Source organism: Hippoglossus stenolepis, chromosome 19 (assembly GCF_022539355.2).
Source record: "Hippoglossus stenolepis isolate QCI-W04-F060 chromosome 19, HSTE1.2, whole genome shotgun sequence".
Lineage (NCBI taxonomy): Eukaryota > Metazoa > Chordata > Actinopteri > Pleuronectiformes > Pleuronectidae > Hippoglossus > Hippoglossus stenolepis.
This window is the reverse complement of record NC_061501.1, coordinates 14,571,452-14,592,635: the sequence shown is the minus strand read 5'-3', so window position 1 is coordinate 14,592,635 and position 21,184 is coordinate 14,571,452. Positions and strand designations below refer to the sequence as shown.

The 21,184-nt window shown below is 44.1% G+C and overlaps 2 protein-coding genes across 2 annotated transcripts in view; both read right to left on the bottom strand.

Moving 5' to 3' along the window:
* The window catches only part of si:ch211-285f17.1 (sickle tail protein), a 109,458-nt gene extending 94,091 nt beyond the window's left edge, over window positions 1-15,367 (bottom strand). The window contains exon 1 of the mRNA XM_035142880.2: window positions 15,051-15,367. Within this exon, the coding sequence (XP_034998771.1) occupies window positions 15,051-15,120 (70 nt within the window). The 5' untranslated portion in view covers window positions 15,121-15,367. The remainder of the gene's footprint in view (window positions 1-15,050) is intronic.
* Window positions 15,368-17,315: 1,948 nt separating this feature from the next.
* On the bottom strand, window positions 17,316-19,376 carry LOC118098880 (OTU domain-containing protein 1). The gene has a single exon (XM_035143115.2). It carries the CDS (start codon window positions 19,090-19,092, stop codon window positions 17,791-17,793), a length of 1,302 nt encoding a protein of 433 aa, XP_034999006.2. The 5' UTR covers window positions 19,093-19,376; the 3' UTR covers window positions 17,316-17,790.
* Between the last annotated feature and the right edge of the window lie 1,808 nt (window positions 19,377-21,184).

The window sequence follows — 21,184 nt, the reverse complement described above, 5'->3', positions numbered from 1 at the left end:
CACTCTCTTTATGGCTTATTGATTTTTAGTTGCATGCCTGGCTGCAGACGGAGGAGGGAGCGATGGAAGGAAAGACTGAGAGGAGCAATTTCCCGAATTGTGAAACAGCAGCATCTTTCTGAGCAACAAAAAGCGGTGCCACCTTAATGGCACATCCCACGAAGCTCACGGGTGAAAATTGTGTAAAAGCGTGAGAAAAAAATGAAAGTGTGAGCGTAAAAAGCACTATCTGGAAAGTGTGGGCTGTTTTCAGACATTAACTCCAGGAGATGTCTGGAAAGAACAGGAAACAAGAAAAAGACATCTGCGACTTCTACATGTATGTTAACTCTTTTTCATCGTGAGATATTTTTATCTTCCGGTTTCACGTCCGCCGCATGTTTGAAACGTCATCACTTGGTCGCAGTGAATTTTCCAGACATTTTCCTGATGTATTCTGACCTGAGCGTCCTCTGACATTTTCTGGACATTTTACTTGGGGGCCTGCAGGAAAAGTCATGACATTGCACACTGCGGTTGAAACCAAAACAGGGAGAGTATGAACGAAAAAGGTTTGAAACCTCCGTGTGTCAGATGTGGCTGGAGATCAGAATTCTCGTATTACAGCGAAGGAATTAATGAGACGAGGTTTCCAGAGTCAAATCTGAGGTGTTTTTGATTCAGCCGCCATTTGCTCAAATACACAACCAAAATATTTACCTCAGATGAAGAAAGAGAAAAAGGTTAATATATTTAAATCGATGCTGATTTACATGCGTGGAAAGAAAGGGGATATCTCTGAGATGAGACGTCTTAAAATCAGTAACTTCATCTCCCACCTGCTCGTCTTCACCGAGCTAAATTTGCAAAACACATAAGAGCATGAATTAATGCACACACACCCAAACAGACACACACACAGCACCATAAGGACCTGTTAGATCTTTTAGAGACTCATATATTATGGAGGAGGAATGATTGAGTTTTCTGCGCTGGTGCAGCTGCAACCTTGGTTTCCTTCTGCTCTCGGATCTTTAAAAGACAAACAGGAGGAGATGTTTTATTCTATGTTCACCATATGCAGCATAAACCTCTGCATGGACTCGACTTAAGAACATCCGAGTCTTGATGCTTGTTAATCTGACATGAGCAGGACAAATCCGACAGGCGTCACCGTTGAAAAGTGAACAAAACTGTAGTCTGTACCATAAACTCTATATAAAAATGGACGTAGACTCTGGGTCCAGAAAGTGAAACCAATGCGAAAGTGTCTTAATCCTGTATTCTCTCAGATGACCAGCAGAGGGCGGTTCTAAATTTCTAAAGAAGCCTCAGTCAGGCTCCACCCACCTCTCCTACCAAATATGGTTATTTCTGGTTTCAAAAAAACCAAGGTGGCGCTGGACACAAAAAGCCCAACTTCAAAACGACAGCTCACAAACCAATGGGTGACGTCACTCGGTCGAACCACTGGGACTTCTGAAATCCCAAAATTATAGATCGAGATAAAAGGACATATTTAAACACATAACTCAAGACTTAATGAGAAAATTCCACCACATACGAGTCTGACGAATGAAACTTCATTTCCCAAAGACACATTTCTTTTCTCCCCCCCCCCATGGGTATATTTGAACATTTGAGGTTAAGAAAACAGGACAAAGAACAAAATCAATTACCTCAATGCTAATGTTATTAACTTTCATGTTACCTCGAGCAGCAAGTCGATAATAATCCTGTTAATGCTGCTCGACAGTCTGCTCATTGACTGATACCATCCTTAATGTGGTGAAGTGTAAATTCCCCCACAGTTAATCTGGAGGTTCTTCAACCTAAAGTGAGCAATGTTCGATACCGACGCCTCCCGTTCTACCATAGAAGCAGCGAGAGGCACGAAATGTATGCTCACGAGGGCCATTTCATTTTTGACCTTTAACATGTGAAAATGCCATTTGTCTAAGTGCTCTCAGCAGGGGGGGGTTGTGAATAATCTGCGTGTCTGTGTGTGCACATGCTTGCCAAGAAAGTAGATTTTCATCAGGAGGTTTTCATGGCTCGAGTCTCTAAATCGAGCCGACAGCTTTCAAATGAGCGATTATCATCCCCATAAATTTGCATAGTTTCACCGCTGAATATCGTTTCCACGCAACGTCGCAAATACATCAGTCATCGACATTATATCATGAGTTGTAAATCACACTGAGCTGGGACGCATGGTGGGAATTTCTTTTTTTCTAGTCTATTGAAACCAAAACTCAATTTCAAAGCTCAGTTTAACCTCTAAATCTTTCTAACCTATGTCTGCACGGGCAAGATAGATAAGAGTGTCCAGCCATGCAAACATCTCCACAGATCCTCATTAATGTGGAATTTCTTTCATTCCTCACTGCGCATCCCTTCACTGCAGAGCCGTGGCCAAGCGCTTGGATGGAAGATGACACATGAATATGAATATATTTTTTTCCCCAAACTCTCTGGCATGATAAAGGTTACAGGGAATGAGTTTAAAACAAGTGACAGTAACATGCACTCTCGCGTGGCTGAAAGTGACATGAAGTCTGTGTGGGGGGGGGGAGTAGGAAACGGTTCGGAAAGAGGAAGTTCACTGGAAAGTCAGCGAGACACAAAAACGAGGAGGCACAGCAGTCACGACATGAGGGATGGATTGTAGAAACGGGAAGATTCCCTTGTTATTGACTTGTGAGCGTGTGAATCGTACAGATGGATTGAAGGAGGGAGGAATGGGAGGAGTGGGAGGAATGGGTGAATCAAGATTGGTTTGTACCTTTTTCACAACTTGCATATTGTTGGTTTAAATAATTGTGACCGAGACACGTGATCAATACAATCAGAGAGTAAACTTTTCACCCAACAGGCTAAACAAAGCAAGTGATGCATGTAATTACCCACAACCCACAGCATCTCTGTGCTGCAATTTCCTGTTACTGATGGAAGGAGACGCACCGATATGGATTTTTGTATATATTCTTTTTAAAATGGCAATGATTCCTAAGATGTCAATATCAAACCCTTATGAGAATGAAATATTTCTGATTGATCAGGCTCTCGTTAATATTGGCCCTTTCATCCGTGTGAGTGTACGGTACAGTAGTTAATGTGAAGAGGTGAATTCCTAAGAAAAGATGAGTGCAGCAAACACGAGCATTTACGCTACACAAAGTACCACATACCACAACAGGAAGTCCTCCAACACACACACACACACACACACACACATGCACGTCCACACAAATACACAAGGCTTCAGTCAGCAGCAGAGATGTGCTGAGCCTGGACAAATACAGGACAGAGATAAGCATCTGACGCAAAGGGACACAAAGTGATGAAGACACGAGGAAGGACGCATGAGGACGCTAAAAGGGAAGCTTGAGGTGGAGAAGGTGTAAAAATAAATCAGGGCTAAAAGGGGCAATTAATCATGGAGGGGAAAGATGCAGGATTGAAGAGATGAAGGACGGAGGTGAGGGAGCAGACGTGCGAGACAAGAGGACTTGTTTTACGGATCTGCTCTTCAGAGAAAGAAAAAAGAGACACAGATCCTTTAGCTTCACTTCTCTTCATTCTGCCTCGGCCCAGAAGCTGCTGCGGGGAATAACGAGCTTCGATCTTTATGGCTCTCCTCTATGACGGTAATCCGAATTAACAGTCCAGCTCCTCAGCTGGAAATAGCAATGACTTGAGGCTAATTGTAATAAATCACAGAAGAAACGGCTGCAGATGATTGTTGACAGCCCGGCCTTATGAAAAACAGAGAGTTATGTCCAATTTCACTGGGAGGACGAGTGTATTCTGATGCCTCAACATCTGGCAGTTATCTTCTCAATCTCCAATCCAGGTACAGTTTCTGTAAGTGTCATTTGAGAGGGAAACGTTTGGAGACTCTGCTGACATGAGCCGTTTTCAGACATGACCTCCCGGAGAAAGTCCACAGTGACAGCAGAGCTCCTCACTCGGACATTTGCGTTCGCACATGCACGTCCTCCGGAGAAAATACAGAGGTTCTGCGGAGTCTAGTGCACGTCTGAAAGCAGCTGTGGAGTCAGTACAGTGGGTCTTTGTTTCCATGAGTTAATTCCTCAATCGAAACAAAGGAAGCCGACCTGGAGCACTGGCACACACATGTTTTCGATCGGCCTTCAGTTTCAGACCTTGGGGGTCAGGGGTTAGTCGGGCCCACCCCTCGTCTGAAATCTGCCCTGACCCTTTGCCTCGTTGCAGGTTTGTGTACACACATGTTTCAGTGTTAGTGTCCAGTTGAGACTAAGCCCCCCCTCCTGTCTTGAGTGTGTTTCCTGTGCTGTGTCGCGCTATCGGCCTCCCTTAACCCGCACCTCCAGCTTCCCCAAGGTGCCGATGAAAAGACTTCAGAGGCCCGATTCATCTGGGCCGAGGCCTCCTTAATGAACTGATGAACTCACCCAGGGACGCAGACATGCTCTGGGTGCCGGTGAGGCTGATTAAAGGAAGAGTGGGAGGAAGAGGAAAAGAGGGGGGGTGAGAAATGAATAGTAGGGAGGAGAAGAGGAGGAGGGGTAAAAATCCACCTCTCTGGAGGTAGAGCTGGTCCTTCAATCTCTGCTGCTCCGCGTTGAAGAGGGAGGAGGGAGGAGGGAGGAGGGAGGAGGGCTCCGGCCGAAAACCCCGGAGTCTGATCCTCATTAAGAGGCAACAAAGAACATCAAAGTCCAAGGCCGAACCTCTATCAGTCAGGAGCACCCGCAATCCCCATGATATTAAAACTCCCAGGCGCCTTTCAGTGTCAAGTTCTGAGGCAGGCACGGGGGCTGGGGGGGACTCAGGAGTGGAGGGACTTTCAGCTCCTGCGGGTCAATGGAAAATTTGAGCTTACTTCTCCGAAACTCTGTGATTGGCCGATGCTGAATAAGCTTAAAAAACGGAGGTGGTCTGGTGCTGAGGGGGGGAGGAGAAGACGATGATAACTAGCAGCTTGGAGTGCACTGTTAACTATTTACATTTGAAAACACACATATGTACTCTTGACTATTGTGTTGGTAAGTTCAGAGTCTAGTCATCAGTCTAACGTGGACAGGTTTAAGATGGTGTGTGAGTAACTCTGACCCTGCACACTGCTGGGTTTCAGTTTACGGCGATGATAAATGATGAGTGTGCATTCCACCCCGGTGGTCCCGAATGTTCAGCTGAGCAGACTCAGGTCCCAACAACACAGAATGACTGGGGGGGCTGTTTCTATCACAGACACAGCAGGCATTCACTGCACACTGAAAACTCCTGAGAGAGAAAGTGAGAAGCACCCGAGGCCAGTAAGAGTTAGCCCGGTGCAAAAACATACAACATAAAGCAGCTCTTCATACACACAAATGCACGGATGAATCCCTCAAACACACGTGCATCTGTGTATCAGTGTCTAAGTTGTCACATACGTCTTAATAAAAACAATTTCCTGCTGATTTGTGAAAAAGAAATACAGAAGGTGGCAGTTCAAACTGAGGGGCAGCAGAAAAAATCCACTTAATTCATCCTACTTACACACGAAAAAGTATCATCAAGCTGCTGTGTCAAATCAAAGGGATTAAAAATGAGCACACTAAGAATCAACGCAGATCAATAAAATAATTTTTGACAGCCACAATCCTGGAGCATCTGGAGGTCAGGGAGAGTTTTTCTTTTTGGGATCAAACGAGAGAAGCTGCGAGCGGAGGACCGTGCTGACCTCGGCAAAAAGGTCTGACGGCTGCCGCCCCCTCTTTAGGCTGCCGGGCTCGGCCATTAAATCTCTTACACAACTGCTGGCCTTTGCAGCCGCTCCTGACAGCCAAGCCGGCGTAACCGTGGCGTTTAGCATCGCGGGCACAACGTCCTGTTTGATTGTTAAATATCGCCGAGTGACTTTCTGCTACTGCAGCAGCTGCACAAGCTCTGATATTCCAAAGTGACAGGAAAGTTAAGGTGGGGAGTTAGACAGTGGAATAAAACCGTCATAGTAATCAACACTAAGTAGAGCGCAGACCTCCGCCAAGGCCCCAACAGTCAAGCTGCACCACACTGCATATTCAGAGATACCGGTCCCCTAAATGCACCTGATGTTTCATCAAGATCCATGAATATTTCCCTCGGAAATCAGTGAAAATGTCCCAAAAATGGCTATATCCCTAATTCTAGCCCTAATTTTGCAACAGAAATGAGAAAGAAATGATTTCTATGAGCCCCTTGTTCATTCTTCAAATATAAGCTGTTTTCAGAACTTTCATGAACTACGAAAAAATTTGGGTTCAGACATTCTCTAGACTGTCTTTCACAGAGGAAGAACAACAGCAGGAGATTGTCCGGGGTCAGACGCATTCAGGAACATTTCCGGAACAATCGGTGAGGGGTGGTGTCTGGGTAAAGCATTAAGGAGGCAGGACGTATGAATACCGCTGCTGAAATCACGTGTTTTTGTTTACAACACATCGACACCAGCTTCTGCCCTAATCGCCAAGAGCTCTTGAATCTCTCTCAGGGAGTGCAAAACCTTTACAACACCCATCTCTGTCTATTCTAATTTTCTCATTCTGACATAAGGAATGTTGCAGATAGCTTTTTGTTTTTATCTGAAGTTCGCTGATCACTCATTTGTCTTTTGAAGGTGTTTTTCATCATCTCTGGGGGGGGAAAAAAGGCGGAAAGAAAGTGCTGTAAGGTCATTACTGAACTTCTCAGCACTTTCTGGATGTGCGCTCTCCTCCCACTGGCCCTCGCTGTGACCGCACCCAATCAGTGGCGTCCCATCCACTTATAAACACCCGGCGCTGAACCTCCCATCTATCACACTGACAGGAGTGGCTTGTGGTTATTGACCGGCAGTGGATTCTTTTCCCATCCACAGGCTCAGTTATCAAATTAGATACTCGAGCTAAATGTTTGGCATGTTAAATGAGTGGTGTCAGACGCCGTGTTTTTAGCTAAGTGAGCATAAATTACTTGTAATCAGGAGGAGCTTATCAAATACACAACGTTGCTGTGAAAATATGTTCAGACATGTGTGTATGTGTGTGTGTGTGTGTGTGTGTCTCATAAGCTACCTCTATCAGTTATGTTGAAATATCAGCCTGAGGCGTCTTAGTTTGTACAGATCAAGTATCTAAGCAACAAATTCTTCCCATGGAATATTACTGGAATGTAAAACAACATATGGACAAGCACACACACACACACACACACACACACACACACACACACACACACACACACACACACACACACACACACACACACACACACACACACACACACACACACACACACACACACACACACACACACACACACACACACACAGCTGTTGCAGTGATACACGTAATGCAAACATAAAGGATTAGTTCAAATCTTTCAGAGTTTATCCTCATTTGCCTCCTTGGAGCAGTGAGGTTACCAGGCAACCAGCAGAGACAGGAAGTATCTGCTCCCTGCCGAGATACACTTCTGCACAAGACCACAAATTATTGTTTTCAACATGGAGTGTAGATAAATATGAACGACATGACAGCTCCCCAAAAGTGAAGCCAAACTATTTTGATCGCCCTCTGGTGGCTGGGCTGCATTACAGGTCATAAACCTCTATGTTACAGGATGGAACGTGGACCAAACTAAAAGGTCAAAGTACTTGTCAAATACATTTTTCTCAAAGATGTTCTCATCCCTTTTATGCTCTGCCTTCTACAATAAAAAACAATGCAGACTGCAGACACAAGAGTTATTGTGTGGATGTGTGTGTGCGTGTGTCTAGGCCGACCTCTGTGGCAGTGACGGGGATCTTTTGATTGATTTGTAAAGTCATTAGAATCCCAGTTGGTCAATACAAGACTTGATATTTCAGCATGGAGTTGGAAGATAAACCTAATTATCATGTGCACACACACACACACACACACACACACACACACACACACACACACACACACACACACACACACACACACACACACACACACACACACACACACACACACACACACACACACACACACACACACACACACAATATTAAGCATCAGGCGCACAACCTCCCTCACGTTTTCTCCCCACGTACCTGTTTGATATTTCTCTTTGAACATGACCTCGCTGAAACATCAAAGGAGAGGCTATTTGACTTTTCACTGGTCCAGGTCCAAATAATTTTTTTTTTGCTTTCTTCTCGTTACTCATTTTACAAAAACAGTGTCGCTGCTGCTGGCATCGTGCATCATTAGTGCGTGGGGGGGATTGCATGCAGAGACTGTTTATTACACCCAACGTCCCAACAGCACACATATACAGCCAGATTGTCTCTAATCACCAATAAAGAAGCACAGAAATTTCAAGAGTTGCTGCTCAGGGCGGAAAGAACGACCACCGTGCGGAGAGCTGCGGCCCCCTCTGAGAGTCATCATTTTAACAGTGCACATTCCCATCTGTGTGTGTTATCGGGCGTTAGGTCTTCCCAGACTTGAGATGACAATAAACAAGACAGAAGTGTCTGTTTACTCCACAGCCGATTCCTCGGGGGACCAAAAAAAAGGCGGCGGTGGGCACGGCAGCGCTGTTGTGTCTGCGCAGTGAGAGAGACTCCAGCTCGAGAAGCAGCTTTAAGCGCCCTGTGCTGACAGAGAGGTCCACGTGTCACTTGTTGCAGCAGAACAGGTGAACGCTATCATCTCCCTATTTTGCATTTTGACTCCAGCTCCACTCAGCGTTCTTGAGAAAAGCGTGTTATGCTTCATCACATCCTCTTCAGGAAGGAAAGTCATGGTGGGGTATCAATGAGAGGGAAAAAAAATGTAAACATCTGGTTCACCGGCATCCCGCTGCTGGAGAGACGGGGAAGTCAGGGGAGGATGGATAATTCATTAGCCATGCAAAGTCTTGTGATGCAAAGCCATCCAGTGAGTCAGAGGCGATGACTCAACCAGGAGTAATTCTAAGCACAAGATACCATCTACTATGTAATGTGCTGCACTCAGGGTTGTAGATCCCTGTGCTGTTTCATCTTCTCAAAATACAGTCTCCCTTTGACTCCGTTTCTCATGAGTGAGTTAATTCTACTTTCTCACTAACCCTTGATGACGGAACAAAATGTCAGACGTTATGAAATAGGCCAAAGAGAAGCAAAGTGCTTTCAGTTTCTTCAGTTTGTAACATTAGAGCCGGATGTACTCGACCGGGAGGATTTGAAGGAGTCAGCAGAAAACGGATGAAATGTGAGATTGTTGACGATTAAACGCCATCAGAGGACGGTCCCACAGTATATCAGGCTCCTTTGGAATGACTGCAAGTGTTTGGATTTCTAATTTCACCATCATAAATCACCTTTGCAGCACAATGAACACTGTCAGAGAAAAGTCTGGACAACAATGAATCAACACTGGCTTCAATAAACACGTCTAAAAGCCTAAAGACGTATTGATAATACATTTCCACTAAACCTCATTCACAAACGCTGATTCGAAAGTATGTTAAGTCTTTGAGAAACAAAAAGAAAAAGCATCGACTCAAGGTTGCTGCTGTTTTATCAGAGAGCAATGCCCCCTGTTAAAGCTACAGCCCTAACATTGTTGTGTTTCACACTCCTGAGGGAAACTTACGAGCCCTCCGGGAGAGAGGCTTTTAATCCGCTGTGGAAACAGCTGTTAAGCATCTCAGGGGGCTGCCTATTTCCAGAAGGATCATCTCAAGTGCCTATCCAATGTGATCAGCATCTTCAGCCGGGACAGAGAGCGCACCAGACGTGGCATTTGACACCGTCCTCTGAGAGGACAGGGGCTCAGTAAGAGATGACAATAGTAGCAGTGAGTGAACTATGTATAGAAATACGTCTCAGGAAATTAAGGCCATGCTTTATCTTGACCTTCACATCATTTTGATTTGCGTTCTCTGAGAATCATGAGCCGTGAGGACGTCAGCCCGCCCCCCTGGTTTCTGCAGCTCGACACCGGTGCAGGCGCCATCTGCATTCCTGAGCCGGTGCACATTCTGTGATTATCATTCAAACACAGCATTTCTCTTTTTCCCCCGAGAAAATCGCCTGGAGTTTGATATCCATGTTTATTGTTTGTCCTGGACAGTTTGACAGAGAAACACTGATAAGTGATGAAAACAATGTGGTTTGAACAAGAGCAAAGTGGAAACTCAGACCAAGTGAGTGTAACAGGCTGATGGAGTCCACAGCACGACATGAACTCCTGTTGTAGTCGTTAGACAAAAAACAAATAATTTCTCCATAATTTTATAATTTCTCATTAAAGTAAGTTCAAGCAAGCGTTTGCATTCAAATATGCAATTATCTTAAATTTTCCACACACCCAAGATACCACTCTTCGGTTAAGGTGACTCACAATACAGACTCGCAAACAAGCAGGTTCCTCTGGTAGTTGTTGGTGTGCAGCACAGTGAACCAGTTGTTATCATCAGTCACATGCACGCGAATATCCTATTTACCGCGGTGAGGAGGTAAGGCGGCGAGAGAAAATTGGTTAGTGGACAGGTGTGACCCGACACACCCGCTCAACAGCAGCTCTCAATACCAGACAGTGTGTTTAGGAGTCTGGTGCATACCACAGTAATGTGTGGGATTAAGTGTTTAAACCTAACAAATAGAAACATCGAATCACTGCAGATTAGTGGGTATATTCTGAAGTGATTCTCTCTCTGCCCAAAGTCGCACTTCTAAGTTGCTTTACAGTTTGTTTTTTTTCCTCTGCTCACTTCTCTGACCTTTTCAGATGCAATTATGGAATTTAATGTTGCGACTAACAATTATTTCAATAATGGGTTAAGACACAAGCAGCACAATAACTGCAAAGTCGCTGATACAAATCAAGGAAACTGTTGTTGCTGCAGGTTACAACCTCTTTCTCTCCACAACTGATTCAAAAACACACATTCTTTGATTACCAATTCATAAATGAGTTGGATGGATGATCAAAACAGTTGCTGATTCATTTTCGGTGGATTTTCTAATCAATCACGATCCTTAATCGTTTTGCTTGTATATACTAGAGCTAAATTAATTTTTCTCTTAAGTATGTCATTGAAAATGCATGTGTATAATCCTGTGTATAATCCTGTGCATAAAGGGCAAAGTGACGTTTCCTCCCACAGTGATGTGACGGACCAGAAGCAAATGCCTGTTGAGAGAAAGACTGAAGGCGTGCCGCGGAATGACAAGAAAATCTGGACTCACAACAACACAACTATTTAATTAACTCGGCCTGGCAGACAAAGAGACACGACAGCATAAGCTTTATGGAGACGGAGCCGCGGTGTAAGCTCCACTAACGACGCCACTTAACAAGAGTCTCTTGGCAGAAAGCAAAGCGCGAAGCGACTCGAGCTGCTCCTCGTGAAGATCAAGATAGTGATTGAGCTGGATGTTGAAGTGCTCCACCCTCTCCTCGTGGGAACTGTTACAGGCCTGATGGGAACGGAGAAGACAATATCTTCATTCAGATCCAATCAAGACCAAGGATACTCCTCCAGACGCTGTTGACATATAATCTACAAATACTGGTGGAAACTTGAGATGGTGAACATGGAGCAGCTGCCCAGGATGTAAAGCATCTCACTGAAAGACACACGACTGTTTTACTCATTGAATGTGCAGCTCTCAGATGAAGCATAATTTAAAAGTAATTACAGCTCCTAATTAGAATGGCACTTAGAGTGGATACCTCCACCAAGGCCCAACCCAAAATGTTGTGAAACCACATTTAAATCTGCTGGATTCGGATTTTTATTTTGATCTGCAGCAAATTGCCAACACTTAAAGATATTGGTCCCCTAAGTTTAGCTCCTTTTTTTCAGCAAGATCCATGAATTATTCCTGGGGAAATTGGTGAAGATGTAAAAAAAATGCCCTCATCTTGCAATTTTAAAGAAAGTGAAAACAGTATCCTAGATCAGGCAAATTTGTCTGGATCCACCCCAATATGTAATGGGTTCTTCCGTGGCCCATGCTCCATCCGTCCACCAAGTTTTGTGGAAATCTGTTCAGTAGTTTTTCCATAATCCTGCTCACAAACACACACACACAATAACCAAGCAAAAAAAAGGACAGGGTGAAAACATAACTAAATATAAAATCTAAAGGACACTCGATTTTATATCAAACACTGTTCTCAAAGGTCAAAATGGAAAACAGGAACATATAAGAAACAAGGAAGCAACATGTTTTTCTTCAGATAATCCAGAGATCAGTCAAACGCCTCAAATGAAACTGACCTGGCACACACAGCACAGTTTGATATTGTCCCTGATACAACAGAAATAATCTTGTTAACAACTTGAACCACATCCACACTAAAGCAGATGAACCTGAAAACCTCTTTTTATCTCGTGACCTTCAATCTGCACTAATCTCTTTTTTCTCACTGCTGAAAACTGACATTTTCCAAGGCGATCTCCGGAGGTTTGGCTTTTCAAAGGTTCTCACACGTAAGTCTCATCCTTTCACAGACAGGTTAGTATTTCCACTTCTTAACTAATAAGCTAGGTGTTGTAAAACAGGGGCACTGTTATTAACACATTCTCTCTGTGCTTCTACAAAAAAGGGGGAAAAGGTTAAGTAGTAATCTGTCATGTCATTCTCGTCCTTTTGCAGCTATGTAAACGGCACGAAACAACACTCATTAGACATATAACCTGTTCTTGACACAACTTTATATTTGCTTAACATGAGGAAACGTTTTCCAGCCCCCTGGTAAAACGTCTCAGGAATAAAAAGAGGTGTTACACACGTAGAAGACAAAGACGTCGACTTGGAAAGAAAACGAGATTCAAGAGTTTTTGGCAATAGGTCCTGACGCAGGTGTCGATTAAGCTGTAAACAAAAACTACTATTCCCGCGTCCTGCCTCCTGGATACCAGGCGCCATCTCTAATCTGAATGTTCTGGACATGTTCCTGTTGTTGTGAACACGTCTGACCCTGACATACTCCAGTTGTGTTCTGAGTGAAAAGCAAACACTGGTAAAATGCTTAGACCCAATAATACAGAAATCTTACAGAAAGATGCTTCCGTTAAATGCCAGCTGATAATGAAAGATGAACTGAAAGATGCTACACTATTCTGCTGCTATCTGGTTATTTATATTCCCCACATTTAATATGAGGAGTAAATCTTCCCCGGGAGGTGGAGGCCAGGACAATAAGTCCAGCAGCAGAGCTTTGAAGTGGGTTCTGAGGTCGTGCGAGCGGGTGGATTGCTTGTGTGTGCGATCACAGAGGTGGAGAGAGAGAAGAGACTGAAACTTGACCCCACTGACACTCGCCTCTGGACAACAGCAGAAAACGGATGGGCTGACTCAGAATGCGTGGTTTGCTGCTGAAGCTGCCGTTCTGCCCTTCCACACACCGACCCTGTGCACGACCTGAGCTTTCACCCGCACACAGCATCAGCACTTCTCACTCTGCTGCGCACACGCATGTTACATGTGATCTCACATCGCGCCACAGCAGCTCCCTGCATAGATGGAGACAAATACGCATTAACACGAAAAGAATAGTGCAACGTAGATGCACCCGGGCTTTGCAGCAAACGGGCAATTTTCCTATCGCATCCTTGCTCACGTGTTCCCGTCACTCAAACCCTGTCACCATGGCGATGAGCTCAGCTTCCCCTGTGTCTCGTGCTGTATAGTGCACCCACTGCAGCATCACACCTCGTACGCAACCACGAGCACATCCTTAAACGATCCACTTTACAGCAGTAAAAGCACAAAAGCCCCGGATGCGTTGCTCCCATTTAGCAGCCATTAGCGCGTCCCGCACTTAAAGACTGTGGGATGCGGCGGAAAACGACATCTCAAGGTGAGCGTCACCTTAACTGAGGCAGAGCGTGATGAGAGAGTGTTGCACTCACTGAAGAGACCCTGAGGAGGAAAAGTTAGCAGCGGCACGTAAAAGGGCACCTGCCACTTCAGGTAAGAGCGGAGAGGTGAGGAGTGAAGGGGGTCATGGCTACTGACGCCAATGCAGAGTGGATCGGGGGTTTAAAGGGTCAACACCGCCTCCACAAACCAGGGGAGGATGAGGAGCATCTCAGGAGATCCTCTGTGTGGATGTCCGACTGAGGGGCCTCCAGGCCTTCTCCAGGCAGCCCCCTAGTTAAAAGTCAGCAGAAAGTCTGAAGGAACCGATGTGTGAACGCAGCAGGATTCATCACGAGTGAGTGGGCGTGTTGATGAGGTTTCTAACATGCGACAGAAGCTGTTAGCAAAAACACGTGACCTCCACCGAGGAATTCATACGCTGCTGCTCCACCCCTCACCTGAACGCTTATAAGGTTTCTGTGGAGAATCTCCTGCTGTGTTGTGCATGCGTGAAAGGTAAACTTCGCAGAAAAGTCCCGACCCAATTCTCCAGACGTCCTCCGGGGGTCATGTCTGAAAACGGCTCTATGGTATATAAAGACTAGAGCTGAGCAATAAAACGGTATCAGGAATCATCGCAATATATATTTATCTATAGACATATTGCTTGTTGTGAAGTGAGGAGGTATGACACATCATTCATTTAGTAAAAATATTTTGCTGTTTATCAAGTGTTAGAGCAAAAACCTGTATTTAAACGTGAAAAGAAATAATAATGTGACATTTATCGTGATATTTATCGGTATCGGCTGATCTGAAACTATCGTCCGGCCCCAACAACAACATACATGTTGTGTGAGTGTCTGAAACAGGTATCACAAGTTGTCAAAGACATAAAACAACAGAAACACAATGAAGAAACTCTTTAAGGCTAAGTTACTTTGACGTGTAGAGAAGTGTAATCATGTATTTTTAAGGGGTTGAGGTGCTGAACTGTTTCCCATCACTGCAGACATGTGGTTGCATGAAGCTACAAGAAGCACGAGACAGAAAAACTTCATTTTCCAGAGATTCTGAGGAGAAAGTAGCTTTAACTCTTTTGCTTCCTGTTGTAGGTCTACTCTGATCACTAGTGATGTTCTTGAGCTTCACAAGACTAAACCTGAACTGAGCCTTTTTCTAATCTAACTTTAAAACTGAAGGTCAGCAGAGAAGCAGCAGCAGCAGCAGCAGGGTTTTTCCTTACTGTGAGATCCGGGACTTCCTCTGCGGTCACTCGGAGGAAGATCTGCGAACTGCACCCGGTGTCCCGACATGTCCGGTGAACACTTCTCGGGTCACGGCTCCAGGAGGCGCACCGTGCTGCGGGCTGCTCTTCTCCCGGGGCTGGTCCCAGAGGATCCGGTTAACTTCCCGAGGCTCTCACCGGGTGTGGAGGTAACCGCCTCACCTCGCCTCGCTGCCCGCCACGCTGCTCTGCTCACACCGGCGAGGAGCCTCCGTCACCGCCGCCCCCTGTGAGGTGTTGACAGCCGGGAGTGAGTGTGTGTGAGCCGGGTCTGACACTGCGGTACCTGCCCCCTCCCTCCCCAACACTGTTCCACCAGAGAGGAGCAGGGGGAGGCTCTCTCCCTCCCCCAGCACTCCCCCATCCCTCCCCCCCACGTTACAAGAAAACTACAAACTTTATTTCTCCCGTCCACATGACCGCAGAGTGACGTCACCACTGTAGAGCTTTAATAACTAATAAAGTTTATTCAAAAGAGAGATGAGAAACAACCGTAATAAAGTTTATTTCTAAAGAGATTAATCATAACTTTAATAAAGTTTATTTTAAAAAAGAGGAAATTCATAACATCTTTAATGAAGTTTATTTAAAAAGAGATTACTCATAACTGTAATCAAGTTTATTTTTAAAAAGAGAAATTCATAATAAGTGTGATAAAGTGTATTTAAAAATAGATTATTCATAACTGTAAAAAAAACTAAAAAAGAGATGAATAATAACTAATAAAGTTCATTTTAAAATATAGATGAAGAATCACTGCAATAAAGTTTATTGTTTTGATAAGAGATAAATAATCATTGTAATCAGATATATATTTAAAAAAGGGATAAATCATAACTGTAATAAAGTTTATTTGAAAACTTGTTATGGTTCTATGCACAGTGTTCCGCTAGCAGATTCAGTATTTAATATAAAACACCTACTCAACACCAGGGAACTTATAAGTCTAATTTAAAAAAAATCTATTTTATGAAATAAAAATTACAATTTCCCAGCATCCACTTAAAATTGAATCTGGAACATCTCATATTATAACTTCAGAGGTCTGAGCTCTGTGCAGCTCATTTATTTATGTGGGTTCAATAATAAACCGAGGTTGAATCAGATTGGAGAAAGAAAAAATAGTAAATATAAAGTTCTCTTATGATACAGTAACGTTGCTCAAGAGTATATGGGGGGCTACAACGCCACCTAATGGAAGAACAGTGCAACGTTTTCATATGGAATCCAAGAGAGTGGAGGAGGAGGAGGAGGAGGAGGAGGAGGAGGGGGAGGAGGAGGAGGAGGAGGAGGAGGAGGAGGAGCAAATATGTCAATAAAATACAGTTCACACAGTTTGATACACAGATATTAGACTGTGTTCTTTGAACCTCAATGTTTTATAATATTTCTCTTTAGCACATACCCATATATTATCTAGGTAAACAGCATAGGTCAATTATGACTTAAAATAAAATTCTTAAATATATATTTTTCTCACAGATTCACAAAACTGGTGGAACAAATAAAGTGAAATGACAAAAAAAGAACAAAAGTGTAATTATATAACAAGAGGTGAAACTGTACACATATAGTCCGCCTATATGAGTAATCAGTGACATATTTTAAATCCTCATGGAGGCCTGAGCACACGTTCTTATTGCTAGTATGTCTTTTAGCATCTATCTTCATTGTTTGGAGGGGTTATTCAATTATTTAGGTTTTCTTTGTATATTAATTTTTGGATTTGATTGATTCCACTTGTTTTTATCCTGTTTCAAATGTGTAAAGCACTTTGCAGCTTTGTTTATACAAGTAAACTACTATTAAATTAACTCCTGGTGAAGCTGTCTCCCATTAATTTGATAAAAGACAGAAACCAAACAGGATGAATGTATTAACTACAGGGACTTTTATACTGAGACACAGCACAGGTCCTTTCTAATCTCCTCATACTCCTGGACCTCAGCCACTTAATACACTGAGCTGTGCAGTGTGATCTGAAGGGAGGCTGCAGGCCCCAGGGTCACTGCATGCAATGGATTCCATCACTTTTCACTTTGTGACAGCAGGAGGAGCGGAGTGGAGGAGGACGAGTGCCGCACACATGACCTCATCTCTGCTTTGATCTAACTTAATAGACGGATTCCGTTACGGCTACGTACGACGCACCCGAGATAACAGCTGATGTTGTCATGGTGACAATATCTGGAAATGTAGGGAAGCAAGTGAAAACATTGCAAGTCAGTTTTCTTTCAAAACTTTATTTTGTCTTTTAAGAAGTGTAACCATAGAAAAAAAACAGACCCTTTAGATTGAAAAAATGAAACTCTCCGAACTACTTTTGTGCAAAAGAGAGCAGCTAAGAATGCAAACCAAGTGTCTCGGTATTTGATAGGTTCTGGCGATGGCATCACAAGCAAAGGCAATATAGAAAAATAACTATTCTATAAATATAAATACTATAGACTCAACCGCACATGTACAGAAACAGTATTAACTCATGTTAGCATGATCCACACCATCAAGGACAAGCTTGACACTTTCAAAAAACACAACTTAATCAATTAATCACAACTTCCACCAATCTCTCAGCGTTGGCATTGACAAAATCCAGAGTATGTGCACTGCACTTCCTTTCTCTCATAATATAAATCTTATAAAAATCATTTTAAGTATATGTAAAACTAAGCAGGATCAAAGTTACTGCAGATTTCTATCACGCAACCCCATTTTGCTCAATGTACATTTTGGATAAGGAGGCTGCCATTGACTTTGCCAGTTCCTCGTCTCTTTTCCTCTGCATCTGAGAGTGTCTGCACCAGTCCTCATACTCCGGGTTGGGGAGATGTCTGTCCAGGAGGACGTCGTAGTGACCGTTGCTGAGCCAACTCAGCCAGAAGGCGGGTTTGGAGGTGTCCTCCTCACCGAGATAGTGCACCATGGTGGAGACGGTGGGGCTCTCCAAGCTCCCCCCTGTTGTCAGGTGGACGTTGACGTCCAGCATCTGGCTCATGGCGAGAAGCTCGGGGTAGCCGGCCCAGGCCCCATCCTGTGCTGCGTTGATGAGGAACTCGCCTACGTCGCCTTCGATGATGGGGTTGAACTCATCCAAGTGGTCGGCGATGTGATGGACCGTCTGCTCCCTGAGCTCCTTGTGCCTCGTCTGGTCCCCGTACGTGGCCTTGCACACAGCTCTGTACAGACAGTTGCCATCTGGAATGATTTGGTACCTGTATTTGTTCCTCTCCTGGAGGTACTTGTTCTGCTTCTCCACCTCAGCCATGTACCGGGTCACTTTGTCGTTGACCTCCCCTCCGTCTTGGCATCTCTGTGGAGTAGACTCCTGCAGGACGCTGAGCTCGAAGGCCCGTCTGTCCTCTGACCCCGGATCTGCTTTGCCAACGCTCACATCATGGTGATCTTCCTCTACTCTGTCTCCAGGCTGAGCTGCTGTGGATGGGACTGGCTCCGCTTCGTGCGTGGAGGCCCATCCGTTGGTTCTGGTGGGAGCATCAGTCACAGAAACCGCACCATCCTCACTGGAACACTGTTCCATTCTGGCTCCACAGGTGTTGCTGCTGGTGAACATGTCAGGGAACATCCCCTCTGTCTCGTTTCTCAGCTGATCCATCAAGTCCACCATCACATCGCTGTCCCTGCAGAGGATGCTGCCTCCCCGGTGGGAGCTGGGGGGTTTGTTTTTGTTCTCCCTCGTCACATGGACGGGCACAGACCTCTCCGATCCGTCGGGTCTGCGGATCAGAATCTCGGCGGTGGACGTGAAGTAGATCGGCCTCATGGATGACGCCTCGAAGCAGGAGAAGGCGGGCATGTTTGCGGAAGGAGCGCTTCCTCTCTCTGAATCCCCGTTGGCCGCTGAAGTGGCGTCTGGTTCGGTGACTGCCGGTTTCTCGGTGTCCTTCGCTCCGTTCGGTCGCTCGGACGCCGCGGATAAAGTTATGGTGAGTTTGCGAGACGACCTCGGGTAGTGTGTCAGCGCACTGTTGTACAGCTGCATTTTCACCGACGCCTTTATACCGAGATTTCAACAAGGGCTAAAAATACGCGGCCTGTCATCAACAACAGCAAAGTTGTAGGGAAGGTTTCCATGGTCCGGGTTCCTGTCACCACCGACGCTCACCGGACGCTTTGGGCCCCTTGCGTCATCTGGAGTTGGGGTCCTCCCTAATTTTAGCCCTTCAGACTGAAACAGGAGCCTGTCTGTGTTTTCACTGTCAAGTCACACAACACGAAACAGAAACTGCTTCTGTTCAAAGGCTTTCAGAATAAAACTGTTTAAAGGTCCAGTGTGGAAGACTAAGATCTATTGGCAGAAATTGACAATAAAAGAATCCCAGAGAAGTTTTCACTGAATTGTACAAATTCTTGTTGTTTTCTTTACCTTAGAATGAGCGTCTTTGTATTTACATCTGGAGAGGGTCCTCTCTACGGAGGCCGCCATGTTTGTTTACAGTGGCCCAGACTGGACAAACTAAATACCTTTTTGAGTTTTTATGACAAGTGAAGGCTGCCACAGGTTCTGCTTCGTGTTCGGAAGGGGAGGGTGAGGTGAGGGGTATTCAGCACACTGGACCTTTAAGTAATACAAATAATACACTTTAGTTATACAGCACTTTTCAAAATAAAGTGCTTTACAAAGTCAAAACAAGATCAAATATGACAGGACACAGGCAAATAAAACCGAAAGTAATACAAGATCAAAAACAAATAAGACCCCCAACACTTAAGTTATGGTTTATAGTCAAATGAAACAGAAAGGATATTTCAGAATATAAGATAAGATGGTGAATGTCCCTTGTACGTTTGAAGGTCTAACTACTGGTAGATGTTAGCAGATTTCTGGGACATAACTTCAGTTGTGCCCCTTGTCTGTACACAGTCAATTCTGACAGGATGACAAAGAAACTGCTTCTGTTGAAAGGCTTTCAAAATAAAATATTTTCTTGAAGTTTCTTAAAAAATACAAATGTACCCCAGTGGTGGTTTTGAACATATGAATTATTGAACAATTGTCAACCTATAATTTTTTTTAAACAGAAACAAATCCTATGTTTTTTGGCCCAGCTCATCATACATTTCAGCCAGGATCCAAATAAACACAATTACACAATTACATGTAAAATACATACAAATGTACAAATATAAATACATTTATATCTATACATGTATGTAGAAATCGGCATATCCTTATGGTGATTCAGTAATAAATCCTATGTTATTTGGCCCAGCTCATCATGTCATGTATAAGATATTACATTTATTATTCAGATGTAGGGTCCAGATAAAATAAAACACAATTACATAGAATAAAATACATACCATACAAAAGTAAACATATTTCTATATATTTATTTATAATATATTTTTATATTATATACATACATTTCAGTTATTATTTAGAATTAGGTGAAATAAATAATAATTACTATCATTATGACAGATAACACACAGTCTGGAGACTGGAACCGGCTGATATTGACTTGATGGTAACACCAGGCTGTGACTGTGGCTGCTGAGGAGGCCTGAATTACTCATGTTTCTATTTTTAAATCATTGTCTGACGGTTTCAACTTGTCCGGTGTGAAAAGGTCAAACTGCTTCTGTATTCGCCATGTCTCAAAATAGACTTTACGTCGGGAGAGTCTGTTACAAATGCGGCTATAAATAAAGTTATGATGAAAAACAATATACGGATCCGACATGAAAACCACTGACATGTGAAGTGAGACACATTGATCCTGTCCTTACTGCGCTGTGTTCTGCTGGGAAACCTTGGGCCCAGTCATTCACCTCGATGTTCCTCTGACACCTACTTTAACATTGCTGAACAAGCGCACACACTGATCTCAATGAGCATCTGTGGGAGGTTTCACATTCGTAGAGGCCTCACCACGAAGCCCTCTGGGCCCAAATGAACTGTTGCCAGACACCACAGAAAACCCCCCATCAGGCAGGTGGTTTAAATGTTGTGGCTGTCCGGTGTAAAGTTTAGATTTTCTGTGGTTGGTTGCCTATTTGAATTTCTACTGACTTTGTCATTTGCATATACTGAAATATAACAACATGGGGCCTTTAGGGGACGTTTGTAA

Bases quoted from the DNA above. Each gene is read 5' to 3' on its own strand.
- LOC118098880 (XM_035143115.2), bottom strand. From the start codon at position 19,092: ATGCAGCTGTACAACAGTGCGCTGACACACTACCCGAGGTCGTCTCGC.